The 14,557-nt window shown below is 40.1% G+C and overlaps 1 protein-coding gene across 1 annotated transcript in view; it reads left to right on the top strand.

Moving 5' to 3' along the window:
- The first annotated feature begins 5,360 nt into the window (after positions 1-5,360).
- hectd3 (HECT domain containing 3) overlaps positions 5,361-14,557 on the top strand; it is a 25,085-nt gene continuing 15,888 nt past the window's right edge. The window contains exons 1-6 of the mRNA XM_061919669.1: positions 5,361-5,506; positions 5,747-6,175; positions 11,530-11,783; positions 11,860-11,995; positions 12,079-12,200; positions 12,285-12,398. Of these exons, the coding sequence (XP_061775653.1) occupies positions 5,828-6,175; positions 11,530-11,783; positions 11,860-11,995; positions 12,079-12,200; positions 12,285-12,398 (974 nt within the window). The 5' untranslated portion in view covers positions 5,361-5,506; positions 5,747-5,827. The remainder of the gene's footprint in view (positions 5,507-5,746; positions 6,176-11,529; positions 11,784-11,859; positions 11,996-12,078; positions 12,201-12,284; positions 12,399-14,557) is intronic.

Raw genomic sequence — 14,557 nt, 5'->3', positions numbered from 1 at the left:
AAAAGAGACATACCATTTTTATTTAAATTTTATTTGATATGCCATTGATATTTTTTTTGATTATTATTAGTATTATTTGGAACTGGATTTTGCATGTCACTAAAGTTATACAAGCCTTGCTTGTTCAATATTTAATGCAAAACTTGTTTGGGTCCATATTAAAAGGTTAATTCGTTCAACCTTGGCCCGCGGCTTTGTTCAATTAAAAATTTTGGCCCACTCTGTATTTGAGTTTGACACCCCTGCTCTAGGGGTACAGAGTCAGTGAACTTTTTTTATTTTATTAACCTTTATTTATAAATTGCAACATTTACAAACAGTTGAGTTTGATTGATTGATTGATTGAAACTTTTATTAGTAGATTGCACAGTTCAGTACATATTCCGTACATCAATCCATCCATTTTCTACCGCTTATTCCCTTTGAGGTTGCGGGGGGCGCTGGTGCCTATCTCAGCTACAATCGGGCGGAAGGCTGGGGTACACCCTGGACAAGTCGCCACCTCATCGCAGGGCCAACACAGATAGACAAACAATATTCACATATTCCATACAATTGACCACTAAATGGTAAAACCCCAATAAGTTTTTCAACTTGTTTAAGTCGGGGTCCATGTTAATCAATTCATGGTAAATTGAGTTGAGTTTATTTGGAACATGCAAGATACAATATGATACATCACAATTTCCAGTTCCTCTAGTTCAGTGGTTCTCAAATGGGGGTACACATACCCCTGGAGGTTCTTGAAGGTATATAAAAATATTATAAACATAGCAACAATTCAAAAATCCTTTATAAATATATTTATTGAATAATACTTCAACAAAATATGAATGTAAGTTCATAAACTGTGGAAAAAAATGCAACAATGCAATATTCAGTGTTGACAGCTAGATTTTTTGTGGACTTGTTCCTTAAATATTGATGTTAAAGATTTCTTTGTTTGTGAAGAAATATTTAGAATGAAGTTGATGAATCCAGATGGATCTCTATTACAATCCCCAAAGAAGGCACTTTAAGTTGATGATTACTTCTATGTGTAGAAATCTTTATTTATAATTGAATCACTTGTTTATTTTTCAAAGTTGTATCTTTTTTTCCAAATAGTTCAAGAAAGACCACTACAAATGAGCAATATTTTGCACTGTTATACAATTTAATAAATCAGAAACTGATGACATAGTGCTGTATTTTACTTCTTTATCTCTTTTTTTTTCAACCAAAAATGCTTTGCTCTGATCAGGGGGTACTTGAATTTAAAAAATGGTCACAGGGGGTACATCACTGAAAAAAGGTTGAGAACCACTGCTGTAGTCAACACGTTTGAAAAGGAGTAGGAAGAAGCAGAGTTTATTTAATCCTACCTCTTTTCCTTTACATAACAGTTGCGAAAACTTTTGTTCACTTCCCGTTCTCAAAGTGTTCACAATATACTTCATGACTAATAACAATAGAAATAAATAAATAATAATTGGTGGAGTAAGTTATATTTGATATGGTGAGATGAGAGGATTATCTACAAAATGAATGGATGGATGAAATAAATTGATAATGTTGATCATGGTTCTTCTTCTTTGTACTTTGTAAACACTAAGTTTAAAGAGTTTCTTGAAGTGGATCATATTAGTACATTGATTTATTTGAATCCATTCCATTATTTCATTCCACATACTGATATACTCAAGATCTTAAGTGTTGTACGTGCATACAAATGTTTCATATTAAAATTTCTTTAAGATTATATTTGTCCTTTTTTGTTGAGAAGAATTGTTATTTGAGAAATAATAATCAAAATAAGTACAAAAACAGTACAAAACAGCACTAGGGGGTTGTAAATTCAAAGTAACTGAAATAGAATGCAATATATATATATATATTTATTTATATATATATATATATATATATATATATATATATATATATATATATATATATATATATATATATATATATGGTGTTAAATGTAAATATAAACAGAATATAATAATTTGCAAATCCTTTTCAACCCATATTCAATTGAATGCACTACAAAGACAAGATACATGATGTTCAAACTCATAAAGTTTTTTTTTGTTTTTTTTACAACTAATAAAGTTTTTGGATGTTGTTGATAAATGGCTTTCGCTTTGCACAGTAGAGCTTTAACTTGCACTTACAGATGTAGCGACGAACTGTATTTAGTGACAGTGGTTTTCTGAAGTGTTCCTGAGCCCATGTGGTGATATCCTTTCGAGATTGATGTCGGTTTTTGATACAGTTCCGTCTGAGGGATCGAAAGTCACGGTCATTCAATGTTGGTTTCCGGCCGTGTCGCTTACGTGGAGTGATTTCTCCAGATTCTCTGAACCTTTTGATGATATTATGGAGCGTAGATGTTGAAATCCCTACATTTCTTGAAATTGCACTTTGAGAATTGTTGTAGCCGTACCAGAGAAAGACGGTGCGGATCTGGTAACAAATGAAGGAAGACTTAATTCCCAATAAAAACAGCAGGGGATCCATCGTCTGGCGGTGGTTTGGCTTCAAGTGGGAATATGTCGAACAGACAACCGTAATTTGTCAAGTGTGGTGCAAAAGCGTTGCTACAAAAAGTAGCATTACTGCTAATATGTAGCGTCATTTGAAAAGTCACCTGCTAGAGAATGAAGAGTGTTTACTCCGCATGTCAACATCTCCATTCGTAGTAACCTACCACATAGTGAAGGACGAATACTATTTGACTTCGTATTATGCAGCTCATTTTTATTTGACACTTAAATTGTCTCTGACAATCTTGCACTTTCTGTTTTGGAAATGACATGAATGTTTGTGCCACTGCTTAATAACTGTTTAATAAATACAGTTTTAGTCAATTCCCTCTCTGCATGAAAGTTTAAAAGTAGCATATATTAATGCAGTATGAAGAAGAATGTTTTAATGTAGACACATAGAATCATCATACTGCTGTGATTATATGCATCAAGTGTTCATTCAAGGCCAAGGCAAAATATCGGAATATATATCGTATATCGCGATATGGCCTAAAAATATTGAGATATTAAAAAAAGGCCATATCGCCTGGCCTTCGATGGATGGACTTCCTGACCATGTCCATCGATCAAAGATGCACATCAATTATTATCCATGCGTTTGTTACGTCTCGTCTCGATTACTGTAACGTATTATTTTCGGGTCTCCCCATGTCTAGCATTAAAAGATTACAGTTGGTACAAAATGCGGCTGCTAGACTTTTGACAAGAACAAGAAAGTTTGATCACATTACGCCTGTACTGTATTTACCTTTATATACATATATACATACATATATACCTATACTGTATATACCTTTATATACATATATACATACATATATACCTGTACTGTATATACCTTTATATACATATATACATACATATATACCTATACTGTATATACCTTTATATACATATATACATACATATATACCTGTACTGTATATACCTTTATATACATATATACATACATATATACCTATAGTGTATATACCTTTATATACATATATACATACATATATACCTGTACTGTATATACCTTTATATACATATATACATACATATATACCTATACTGTATATACCTTTATATACATATATACATACATATAAACCTATACTGTATATACCTTTATATACATATATACACACATATATACATACATATATACCTATACTGGCTCACCTGCACTGGCTTCCTGTGCACTTAAGATGTGACTTTAAGGTTTTACTACTTACGTATAAAATACTACACGGTCTACCTACATCCTTTTTTGCCGATTGTATTGTACCATATGTCCCGGCAAGAAATCTGCGTTCAAAAGACTCCGGCTTATTAGTGATTCCTAGAGCCCAAAAAAAGTCTGCGGGCTATAGAGCGTTTTCCGTTCGGGCTCCAGTACTCTGGAATGCCCTCCCGGTAACAGTTCGAGATGCTACCTCAGTAGAAGCATTTAAGTCTCACCTTAAAACTCATCTGTATACTCTAGCCTTTAAATAGACCTCCTTTTTAGACCAGTTGATCTGCCGCTTCTTTTCTTTTTTCTTCTATGTCCCCCCCCTCCCTTGTGGAGGGGATCCGGTCCGATGACCATGGATGAAGTACTGGCTGTCCAGAGTCGAGACCCAGAATGGACCGCTCGTCGGGGCCCCGGATGGACCGCTCGCCTGTGTATGGGTTTGGGACATCTCTACGCTGCTGATCCGACCCCGCTTGGGATGGTTTCCTGTGGACGGGACTCTGGCTGCTGTGTTGGATCCGCTTTGAACTGAACTCTCGCGGCTGTGTTGGAGCCACTATGGATTGAACTTTCTCAGTATCATGTTAGACCCGCTCGACATCCATTGCTTTGTTGTCCTCTGTGTTTTTTATACACTTTGATTTCTATTTTACTGTTTTAATTGAATTTGGGGCTTCACGGTGGAAGAGGGGTTAGTGCGTCTGCCTCACAATACGAAAGTCCTGCAGTCCTGGGTTCAAATCCAGGCTCGGGATCTTTCTGTGTGGAGTTTGCATGTTCTCACTGTGAATGCGTGGGTTCCCTCCGGGTACTCCGGCTTCCTCCCACTTCCAAAGACATGCACCTGGGGATAAGCCCCTCCCACCTCCAAAGACATGCACCTGGGGATAGGCCCCTCCCACCTCCAAAGACATGCACCTGGGGATAGGCCCCTCCCACCTCCAAAGACATGCACCTCGGGATAGGTTGATTGGCAACACTAAATGGTCCCTAGTGTGTGAATGTTGTCTGTCTATCTGTGTTGGCCCTGCGATGAGGTGGCGACTTGTCCGGGGTGTACTCCGCCTTCCGCCCGATTGTAGCTGAGATAGGCGCCAGCGCCCCCCGTGACCCCGAAAGGGAATAAGCGGTAGAAAATGGATGGATGGATGGATATATATATATATATATGTATATATATATATATATATATATTCATTTTTTTTACAATTGTTTTTAACATGGCTGTGCAGCACTTTGGAAACGTTATTGTTGTTCAAATGTGCTATATAAATAAAGTGGATTGGATTGCTTTCGGTCCCCTAAAGGGGGGGGGGGGTGCCCACATCTGAGGTCCTCTCCAAGGTTTCTCATAGCATTGTCACTGGCGTCCCACTGGGTGTGAGTTTTCCTTGCCCTTTTGTGGGTTCTTCCGAGGATGTCGTAGTCGTAATGGTTTGTGCAGCCCTTTGAGAAATTTGTGATTTGGGGCTATATAAATAAACATTGATTGATTGATTGATCAATGAAGGAGATCAATAAAAATGAAATGAAAATGAAAAATGGCTAAAATCTCTTCCCATTGTCATTAAAACCCCACCAGCAGGTGGCGGTAATGCGCGCCACAACAGGCTGACGTCAACCGCCATTAAAAGAGCGATGAAGAAAAAGAGGAGCGGGCCAAAGGTATCTCCGGCACTTCCGTACTTAGTCTCAGATTAAATCAAAACGGAATAAATCCTCCTCTTGCAAACTAAAACGCTGAGCGCCATAATCGGTACGTACACACATATTCAGTCTCCGAATGTTACTAGCTCTTAAAATGGCAGAATAGTTCCTAAACAATTCCCCGTCGGCGACTCAGGAAAAGCTAAATTGACAACCGCTTGAGACAAGAGGACGTTAGCGTCCTGAAGGAACTCTTTGTAACTTTCTGATCTATTCACTTATGTTGGATTACAACACGCAATCATGGCAGGAATGTGAATGTTGATGTTTTGTTCGACGTGGTCCCCAGGCAGTCAAGGCGTGGAGGACCTTGGGGGGTCATGTCAGCTGACCCTCAGCTTCCATCCATCCCCGCCTCATCAGCACCACCATGTCTCTGGGGGACAGCGTTCATCTGCTTCTCGGCCGGATCCGCTTCTTGAACAGATGCATCGAGTGTTTCAAGAGGAGCCGGCCGCTCCCCGAGAGTCTGTGTTACGTCCCCAAGGAAGCGTGCTACAAAATCTGCAAGGATTTGTCCTCCAGTAGCTCTGCTCCTTCCGGGGCATCCGCCGGTGGCTCCGGCAAGACTCTGATCTCCGTCTTTGACTGCCCGAATCAGAGTGCGCTCAACAAGAAAATGTGCAAGTACACCATTGAACCGAAGAAAGGGACGTGTATCCGGACGACAGGGGAGGAGTACTGCAACAGCCAAGGGCTGTGGGTCAAACTCAACAAGGTACGAACTTTGTACTTCTCCTTTGGCTGACTATGTCGGTGTTTTTCAACCACACAAGCTGTGTCCCATCCATCCATCTTCTTACACTTATCCGGGGTCGGGTCGCGGGGGCAGCAGCCTAAGCAGGGAAGGCCAGACTTCTCTCTCCCAGCCACTTCGTCTAGCTCTTCCCGGGGGATCCCGAGGCGTTCCCAGGCCAGCCGGGAGAGATAGTCTTCCCAACGTGTCCTGGGTCTTCCCCGTGGCCTCCTACCGGTCGGACGTGCCCGAAACACCTAGGGAGGTGTTCGGGTGGCATCCTGACCAGATGCCCGAACCACCTCATCTGGCTCCTCTCCATGTCGAGGGGTAGCGGCTTTACTTTGAGTTCCTCCCGGATGACAGAGCTTCTCACCCTATCTCTAAGGGAGAGACCCGCCACCCGGCGGAGGAAATTAATTTGTACCCGTGATCTTGTCCTTTCGGTCATGACCCAAAGTTCATGACCATAGGTGAGGATGGGAACGTAGATCGACCGGTAAATTGAGAGCTTTGCCTTCCGGCTCAGCTCCTTCTTCACCACAACGGATCGATACAGCGTCCGCATTACCTATCGATCTCATGAGCCACTCTTCCTTCACTCGTGAACAAGACCCCGAGGTACTTGAACTCCTCCATTTGGGGCAAGATCTCCTCCCCCAACCCGGAGATGGCACTCCACTCTTTTTCCGGGCGAGAACCATGGACTCGGACTAGGAGGTGCTGAGTCTCATCCCAGTCGCTTCAGCTGTGTCCCAATTAAAGTTAAAAGTTACCAATGGTTGTCACACACACACTAGGTGAGGCAAAATTATTCTCTGCATTCGACCCATCACCCTTGATCACCCCCCTGGGAGGTGAGGGGAGCAGGGAATCATTTTTGGTGATTTAACCCCCAATTCCAAGCAGAGAGGTAATTGGTCCCATTTTTATAGTCTTTGGTCTGACTCGGCCGGGATTTGAACTCACAACCTACCGATCTCAGGGCGGACACTCTGTTATTTTGCGGCCCCCACCTTAATATGAAAGTTTAATGTTAGTGCGGCCCGCAAGTTTTATATGAATGGCGCTTGACAGCGTTGTGTTATTTGGGTCTAAAATGGCTCTTTCAACGTTCTGGGTTGCCTACCCCTGCATTAGTGGAAAAGCGGCAAATGAGTGAAAGCGACAGAGACGTTGCCATGGAGACGAGGATTTTCTTACATGCCTGGCTGCAGTCACACCGCGACACCTGTCCGTCTGTAATAACAGTCCCCGATAACCTGGACCAATTCAAACTTCTATTTGTTATTTTCTATTGTCTAATTTGCGTTGCCTCACACGATGAACACTACATGTATTTCTAGATGACGCCAAATAACACTCTGGAAGCTGTCACTTTTTTGCGCTCGCTATCCAGGTACTTTCTCGGTTATTATCCGCTGTGTTGCCGTTGGGAAGAAAAGCGGAACGACAAACATTAGGGAAATAACATTATTCTCCGTGCGTCGGCCAAATACAAATATATTCCACAACCCCAAACATGTCTTTTTCAAAGCCTGCAGTAAAGAGAAAGGTTAGTGATGTGCAAAGACAATTCCAGGAAAAGTGGGAGAAAAGTGGTAAAGGTATAGCATGTTCTATATCAGGGGTAGGGAACCTATGGTTCTATAGCCAGATGTGGCTCTTTTGATGACTGCATCTGGGTCTCTGATAAATCTTAACTGACATTGCTTAACACGATAAGTAATGAATGATTCCGCTGGTAATCACAAGGTTAAAAATAATGTTCAAAATGAAAAACATTCTCATGCATTTTGTTCCATCAATCCAAGAAGTTGCATTAATGGTAAGAAGTATTTTATTTATTATTTGTTGGCTTCAGAATAACAATGTTAATAAAAAGAATAAGAGACTTATTATGATCTAAAAATGTTGGTCTAACTTTAAAATGCACACATTTAGTTGTATTCATTGTTAAAAAATATTGGTAACACTTTAGTATAGGGAACATATTCTAAGTAACAAAGACTTAATTAAGAGTTATTTGGACACTAGGGGACCATATAAGGGTTAGTGTTACTAATAAGCAATAATTCTGAGGTTATTGAGCGAAGACTCTTAGTTAATGGCTTACTGCTTGTCAAATAAGGCCATGCAGAAAAAGGCATTAATAAGTACTTAAAAATGACTAATTAAGAGACAATATGTTACGAATTTGCATGTTAATAAGCAACTAATTAATGGTGAATATGTTCCCCATATCAAAGTATTACCAAAATATAATATGGCTCTCACGGAAATACGTTTTAAAAATATTTGGCTTTCATGGCTCTCTCAGCCAAAAAAGTTCCCGACCCCTGTTCTATATGTTATAGTTATTTGAATGATTCTTACCATAATATGTTAGGTTAACATAGCAGTTGCTTATTTATGCCTCATATAACCTACACTTATTCAGCCTGTTGTTCACTATTCTTTATTTATTTTAAATTGCCTTTCAAATGTCTATTCTTGGTGTTGGGTTTTATCAAATGAATTTCCCCCAAAAATGCGACTTATACTACAGTGCGACGTAGATATGTTTTTTTCCTTCTTTATTATGCATTTTCGGCAGGTGCTATTTATGCTCCGGAGCGGTTTATAATCCGAAAAATACTGTAATTATAATCCGCAAATGTGCCGTTGTTGAGTGTCTGTGCTGTCTCGAGCTCGGCAGAGTAACCATGTAATACTAGACGACAGCGGGAGGCAGCGTGCAGGTGAAAGGGTATCTAATGCTTAAACCAAAAAATCCCCAAAAGGTGAGTGCCGCTAAGAAAAGGCATTGAAGCTTCGGGATGGCTGTGCAAAAATAAACTAAACGGAACTGGCTGCAAAGTAAACAAAAACAGAATGCTGGACGACAGCAAAGACTTAGAGCGTGTCCACAAAGTACATCTAAACATGACGTGACTATCAACAATGTCCACACAAAAAAGGACAGCGACCACTTAAATAGTAGGGCTGCGAATCTTTAGGTGTCCCACGATTCGATTCAATATCAATTCTTGGGGTCGCAATTCGATAATATATAGATTTTTTTCGATTTGACCCGATTTTCGATTCAAAAACGATATTTTTCCCATTCAAAAGGATTCTGTATTCATTCAATACATAGGATTTCAGCAGGATCTACCCTAGTCTGCTGACATGCTAGCAGAGTAGTAAATTAAAAAAAAAAAAGCTTTGATAATTGTAAAGGACAATGTTTTATCAACTGATTGCAATAATGTAAATTTGTTTTAACTATTAAACAAACCAAAAATCTGACATATTTTATCTTTGTGAAAACATTGGACACAGTGTGTTGTCAAGCTTATGAGATGCCATGCAAGTGTAAGCCACTTGTTCTTTTTTATTATTTTTATAAATGTCTAATGATAATGTCAATGAGGGATTTTTAATCACTGCTATGCTGAAATTATAACTAATATTGATACTGTTGTTGATAATATTCATTTTTGTTTCACTACTTTTGGTTTGTTCTGTGTGGTGTTTGTGTCTCCTCTCAATTGCTCTGTTTATTGCAGTTCTGAGTAGGGATGCACCGATTAATCGGTAACCGAATATATTCGGCCGAATATGGCAAAAAAAGCCACATTCGGCCTTCGGTGGAATGAGTTAAGAACAAGGCCGAATAGTGGCGTGTGACGCAATTTTTTGACGCGGTGACGCAATCAACCAACGTGCAGTGACGTTGGGATATGTTGTGTACCTGTATAAGTGTATGAGGTTACAAGCACACACTTATTGAGATTTACTTGAGCCTTCTGTTTACATTATTAGCCTGTTGTGTAGGCTACCTGTATAAGTGTATGAGGTTACAAGCACACACTTAATTGAGATTTACTTAAGCCTTCTGTTTACATTATTAGCCTGTTGTGTAGGCTACCTGTATAAGTGTATGAGGTTACAAGCACACACTTATTGAGATTTACTTAAGCCTTCTGTTTACATTATTAGCCTGTTGTGTAGGCTACCTGTATAAGTGTATGAGGTTACAAGCACACACTTAATTGAGATTTACTTAAGCCTTCTGTTTACATTATTAGCTTGTTGTGTAGGCTACCTGTATAAGTATATGAGGTTACAAGCACACACTTAATTGAGATTTACTTAAGCCTTCTGTTTACATTATTAGCCTGTTGTGTAGGCTACCTGTATAAGTGTATGAGGTTACAAGCACACACTTAATTGAGATTTACTTGAGCCTTCTGTTTACATTATTAGCCTGTTGTGTAGGCTACCTGTATAAGTATATGAGGTTACAAGCACACACTTAATTGAGATTTACTTAAGCCTTCTGTTTACATTATTAGCATATCTACTGTGGCTAAGCAGACTTTTGCCAAAAGGACAATAATTCATTTGTTGTGGGTTTATCCACTTTAATGCACTTTATTTTTTTTTGGAATGCATGTTTTGTTTGAAGGCCTAATATAAATGAAAAACTTTGTGCTTTTTTTGAAAAGCAAAGACTACTGGAATATTAAAAAAATGTCAATATTCAATAAAAAATTACTTTATTTGAAAAACATGTCTAAATATTTATTCTAGGCTATTTATGCAATATTAAAAAATTGTGAAAAACTGCATTCATTATTCGGTATTCGGCCTTCGGCCAAGCGTTTAAATTTTATTCGACTTCGGCTTCGGCCACAATTTTTCATTTCGGTGCATCCCTAGTTCTAAGTGTTGCTGGGTCAGGTTTGGTTTTGTAATTGGATTGCATTGTTATGGTATTGCTGTGTAGTGGTTTGTTGGATTGATAAAAAAAAAAAAAAAAAAAATTTTTTTTTTTTTTAAATGAGAATCGATTCTGAATCGCACAACGTATTCGAATCAATTTTTCCCCACACCCTTATTAAATAGTCTTAATTATTAAAACAAAGCAGCTGCAGGGAATAGTGCTTAAGGAAGACATGAAACTGCTACAGAAAAATTCCAACAAAACCATAAATGTCACCAAAATAGCAGTGCAAGACAAGAACTAAAACACTACACAGAGGAAGACACCAAAAAACTCCAAAAAGTCATGGTGTGATGTGACATGTGACAGTACTTGGAGACAAGAGCTATAGTGATGCATGCTTGGTTATGGTTTTAAATCCTATCCAACACTTGTGAGAAAGACTTTTTATTGTCAATATCAGCTGCTGAGTTAAATTATTTTATTCCTCCGGATTTCTTCAATGAAAAAAAACGTGCACTGGCTCAAAAAAGGTTGAAAAACATTGCCCTATGTAAATTGTACCTCCCCATGGAGGTGTTTTTTGGGACACCACTGTGACTCGATGACCAACTTTCGTGTCCAGGAGCAGCTGGAGGAGCACCGTCCAGGGCAGGACCTGGAGGAGGGCTGGATCCTGCTGTGCAAGCACACCGAGGGCGGGGACAGGTTGGTGCCGGTGGAGTCGGCGGAGACGCTGAGCAGGCAGCAGCAGCTCTTCGGCTTCGACCACAAAGCGTGCACAAGGTGGGAGGAGGTGGTGGATGTGGAAAACGCGCTCTTCCTTGGCTCCAAACCCAAGATAGCGGAGCAAGACGACGAAGCTGTGGAAAAGCTCAGGTAAGTCCGCTTATCGACTTACATTTTTTTTCCCTCTTGTTCACGTAAATAAAGTACGTTGGTTGAAAATGTCAAGGTACGTCCCTCCTACTTGGACATATGAATGCGACGAGGACCTGGTGCACTATTTCTACGACCACGTAGGCAAAGAGGACGAGAACCTGGGGAGTCTGAAGCAGAGCGTGACCACGATTTTTGTTTCGTCATGTACGGTAAGTAATGAACGCGACAATATTTGCAAACAGTACAGTAAAGATACAGCACGGGTCAGTCAGCTCACCTTGCGCCACGATAGGAGGATCCCAGCAGCGGGGTCAACTGTCTGACGGACGGCGACACCAAAACGTTCTGGGAGAGCGACGGCATGCAAGGACAACACTGGATCCGTCTGCACATGAAGAGAGGAACGGTGGTTAAGTGAGAAGCTGTCACTTGCAAGAAACTACAACCATGAACAGTTCATCTCTAACAGTGATATTATTTATTTTTTTTTGTTCAAAGTAAGATGATTTTAACGGTGGACTCGACGGACGACAACTACATGCCAAAGAGGGTCACCGTGTATGGAGGGGAGGGAGACAATCTGAAGAAGCTTAGCGATGTTAACATTGAAGAGCAAGTATTTTTGCTATCATTTCGAGAACTTTTAAGCCAGGAAATTATGCTCTACCCCAGGGGTGCCCACACTTTTTCTGCAGGCGAGCTACTTTTCAATTGACCAACTCGAGGGGATCTACCTCATTTATATATATCATTTATATTTATTTATTTATGAAAGAGACATTTTTGTAAACAAGTTAAATGGGTTTAATGATAATAGAAGCATGTGTAACACATATAGATGTCTTTCTTTCACGAAGACAAGAATATAAATTGGTGTATTACCTGATTCTGATGACTTGCATTGATTGGAATCAGACAGTAATGATGAAAACGCCCACATTTTCAAATGGAGGAGAAAAAAAGTTGTCCTTTCTGTACAATACCACATGAAAGTGGTTGGTTTTTGGCATCTAATTCATCCAGCTTCCATACACTTTACAAGAAAAACATTGGCGGCAAATTCCGTAGCTTGCTTGATTGACATTCACGGCACCCGAGGGTCTTGTGAGATGACGCTGGCTGCTGCCAGTTCATTATTATGAAAATATGACAGACAGGAAGGCGAGAAACACTTTTTATTTCAACAGACTTTCGCGCCGTCCCTTCCGTCAAAACTCTAAACGCCGACTGCACATTTCCTATCTTCACAATAAAAGCCCTGCTTCATGCTGCCTGCGCTAACTAAATAAGAGTCTCGGAAAGCTGGTGTGCACAAGTGATGTGCACGCCAGCTTTCTGAGGGATCGCTTGTGCACGCCAGTTTTCCGAGACTCTGTATTTAGTTAGCGCAGGCAGCATGAAGCAGGGCTTTTATTGTGAAGATAGGAAATGTGCAGTCGGCCTTTAGAGTTTTGACGGAAGGTACGGCGCGAGAGTCTGTTGAAATAAAAAGTGTTTCTCGCCTTCCTCTCGGTCATATTTTCATAATAATGATCTTGCAGCAGCCAGCGTCATCTCACAAGACCCTCCGGTACCGTGAATGTCATTTAAGTGACGTCTTGGTCTAATTTTTAGGTCTATTTTTTTTAAAAGCCTGGCTGGAGATCGACTGACACACCCCCCGCGGTCGACTGGTAGCTCGCGATCGACGTAATGGGCACCCCTGCACTAGCTTTTTTTCTCCTCCATTTGAAAATGTGGGCGTTATCATCATTACTGTCTGATTCCAATCAATGCAAGTCATCAGAATCAGGTAATATACCAACTTATATTCTTGTCTTCGTGAAAGAAAAACATCTATATGTGTTACACATGCTTGTATTATCATTAAACACATTTAACTTGTTTACAAAAATGTCTCTTTCATAAATAAATAAATATAAATGATATATATAAATGAGGTAGATATGAAAAAATTATAGAGAGGAAGGCGAGAAACACTTTTTATTTCAACAGACTTTCGCGCCGTCCCTTCCGTCAAAACTCTAAAAGCCGACTGCACATTTCCTATCTTCACAATAAAAGCCCTGCTTCATGCTGCCTGCGCTAACAAAATAAGAGTCTGGGAAAGCTGGCGTGCACAAGTGATGTGCACGCCAGCTTTCTGAGGGATCGCTTGTGCACGCCAGTTTTCCGAGACTCTGTATTTAGTTAGCGCAGGCAGCATGAAGCAGGGCTTTAATTGTGAAGATAGGAAATGTGCAGTCGGCCTTTAGAGTTTTGACGGAAGGTACGGCGCGAGAGTCTGTTGAAATAAAAAGTGTTTCTCGCCTTCCTCTCGGTCATATTTTCATAATAATGATCTTGCAGCAGCCAGCGTCATCTCACAAGACCCTCCGGTACCGTGAATGTCATTTAAGTGACGTCTTGGTGAAGATTGATGATCACTCATTTTTAGGTCTATTTTTTTTAAAAGCCTGGCTGGAGATCGACTGACACACCCCCCGCGGTCGACTGGTAGCTCGCGATCGACGTGATGGGCACCCCTGCTCTACCCCAACCATCCATCCACTTAAAAAACGTATTCAGGTGTTACCATTTAGTGGTCAACTGTACGGAATTTGTTCTGTGCGATCTACTAATACAAGTTTCAATCAATCAAAAACAAGGTTTTCCAAAATTAGAGAACAACTTCAACTCCAGTTATGGAAACAAGTGCCAACATGGCACTGCCATATTTATTATTGAAGTCACAAAGTGCATTTTTTTTTTAATATTTCTCAAAAGAGCTT

Source organism: Nerophis ophidion, linkage group LG14 (assembly GCF_033978795.1).
Source record: "Nerophis ophidion isolate RoL-2023_Sa linkage group LG14, RoL_Noph_v1.0, whole genome shotgun sequence".
Taxonomy (NCBI): Eukaryota; Metazoa; Chordata; class Actinopteri; order Syngnathiformes; family Syngnathidae; genus Nerophis; species Nerophis ophidion.
Note: the sequence above shows the minus strand (reverse complement) of the source record. Positions and strands in the feature narration are given on the sequence as shown.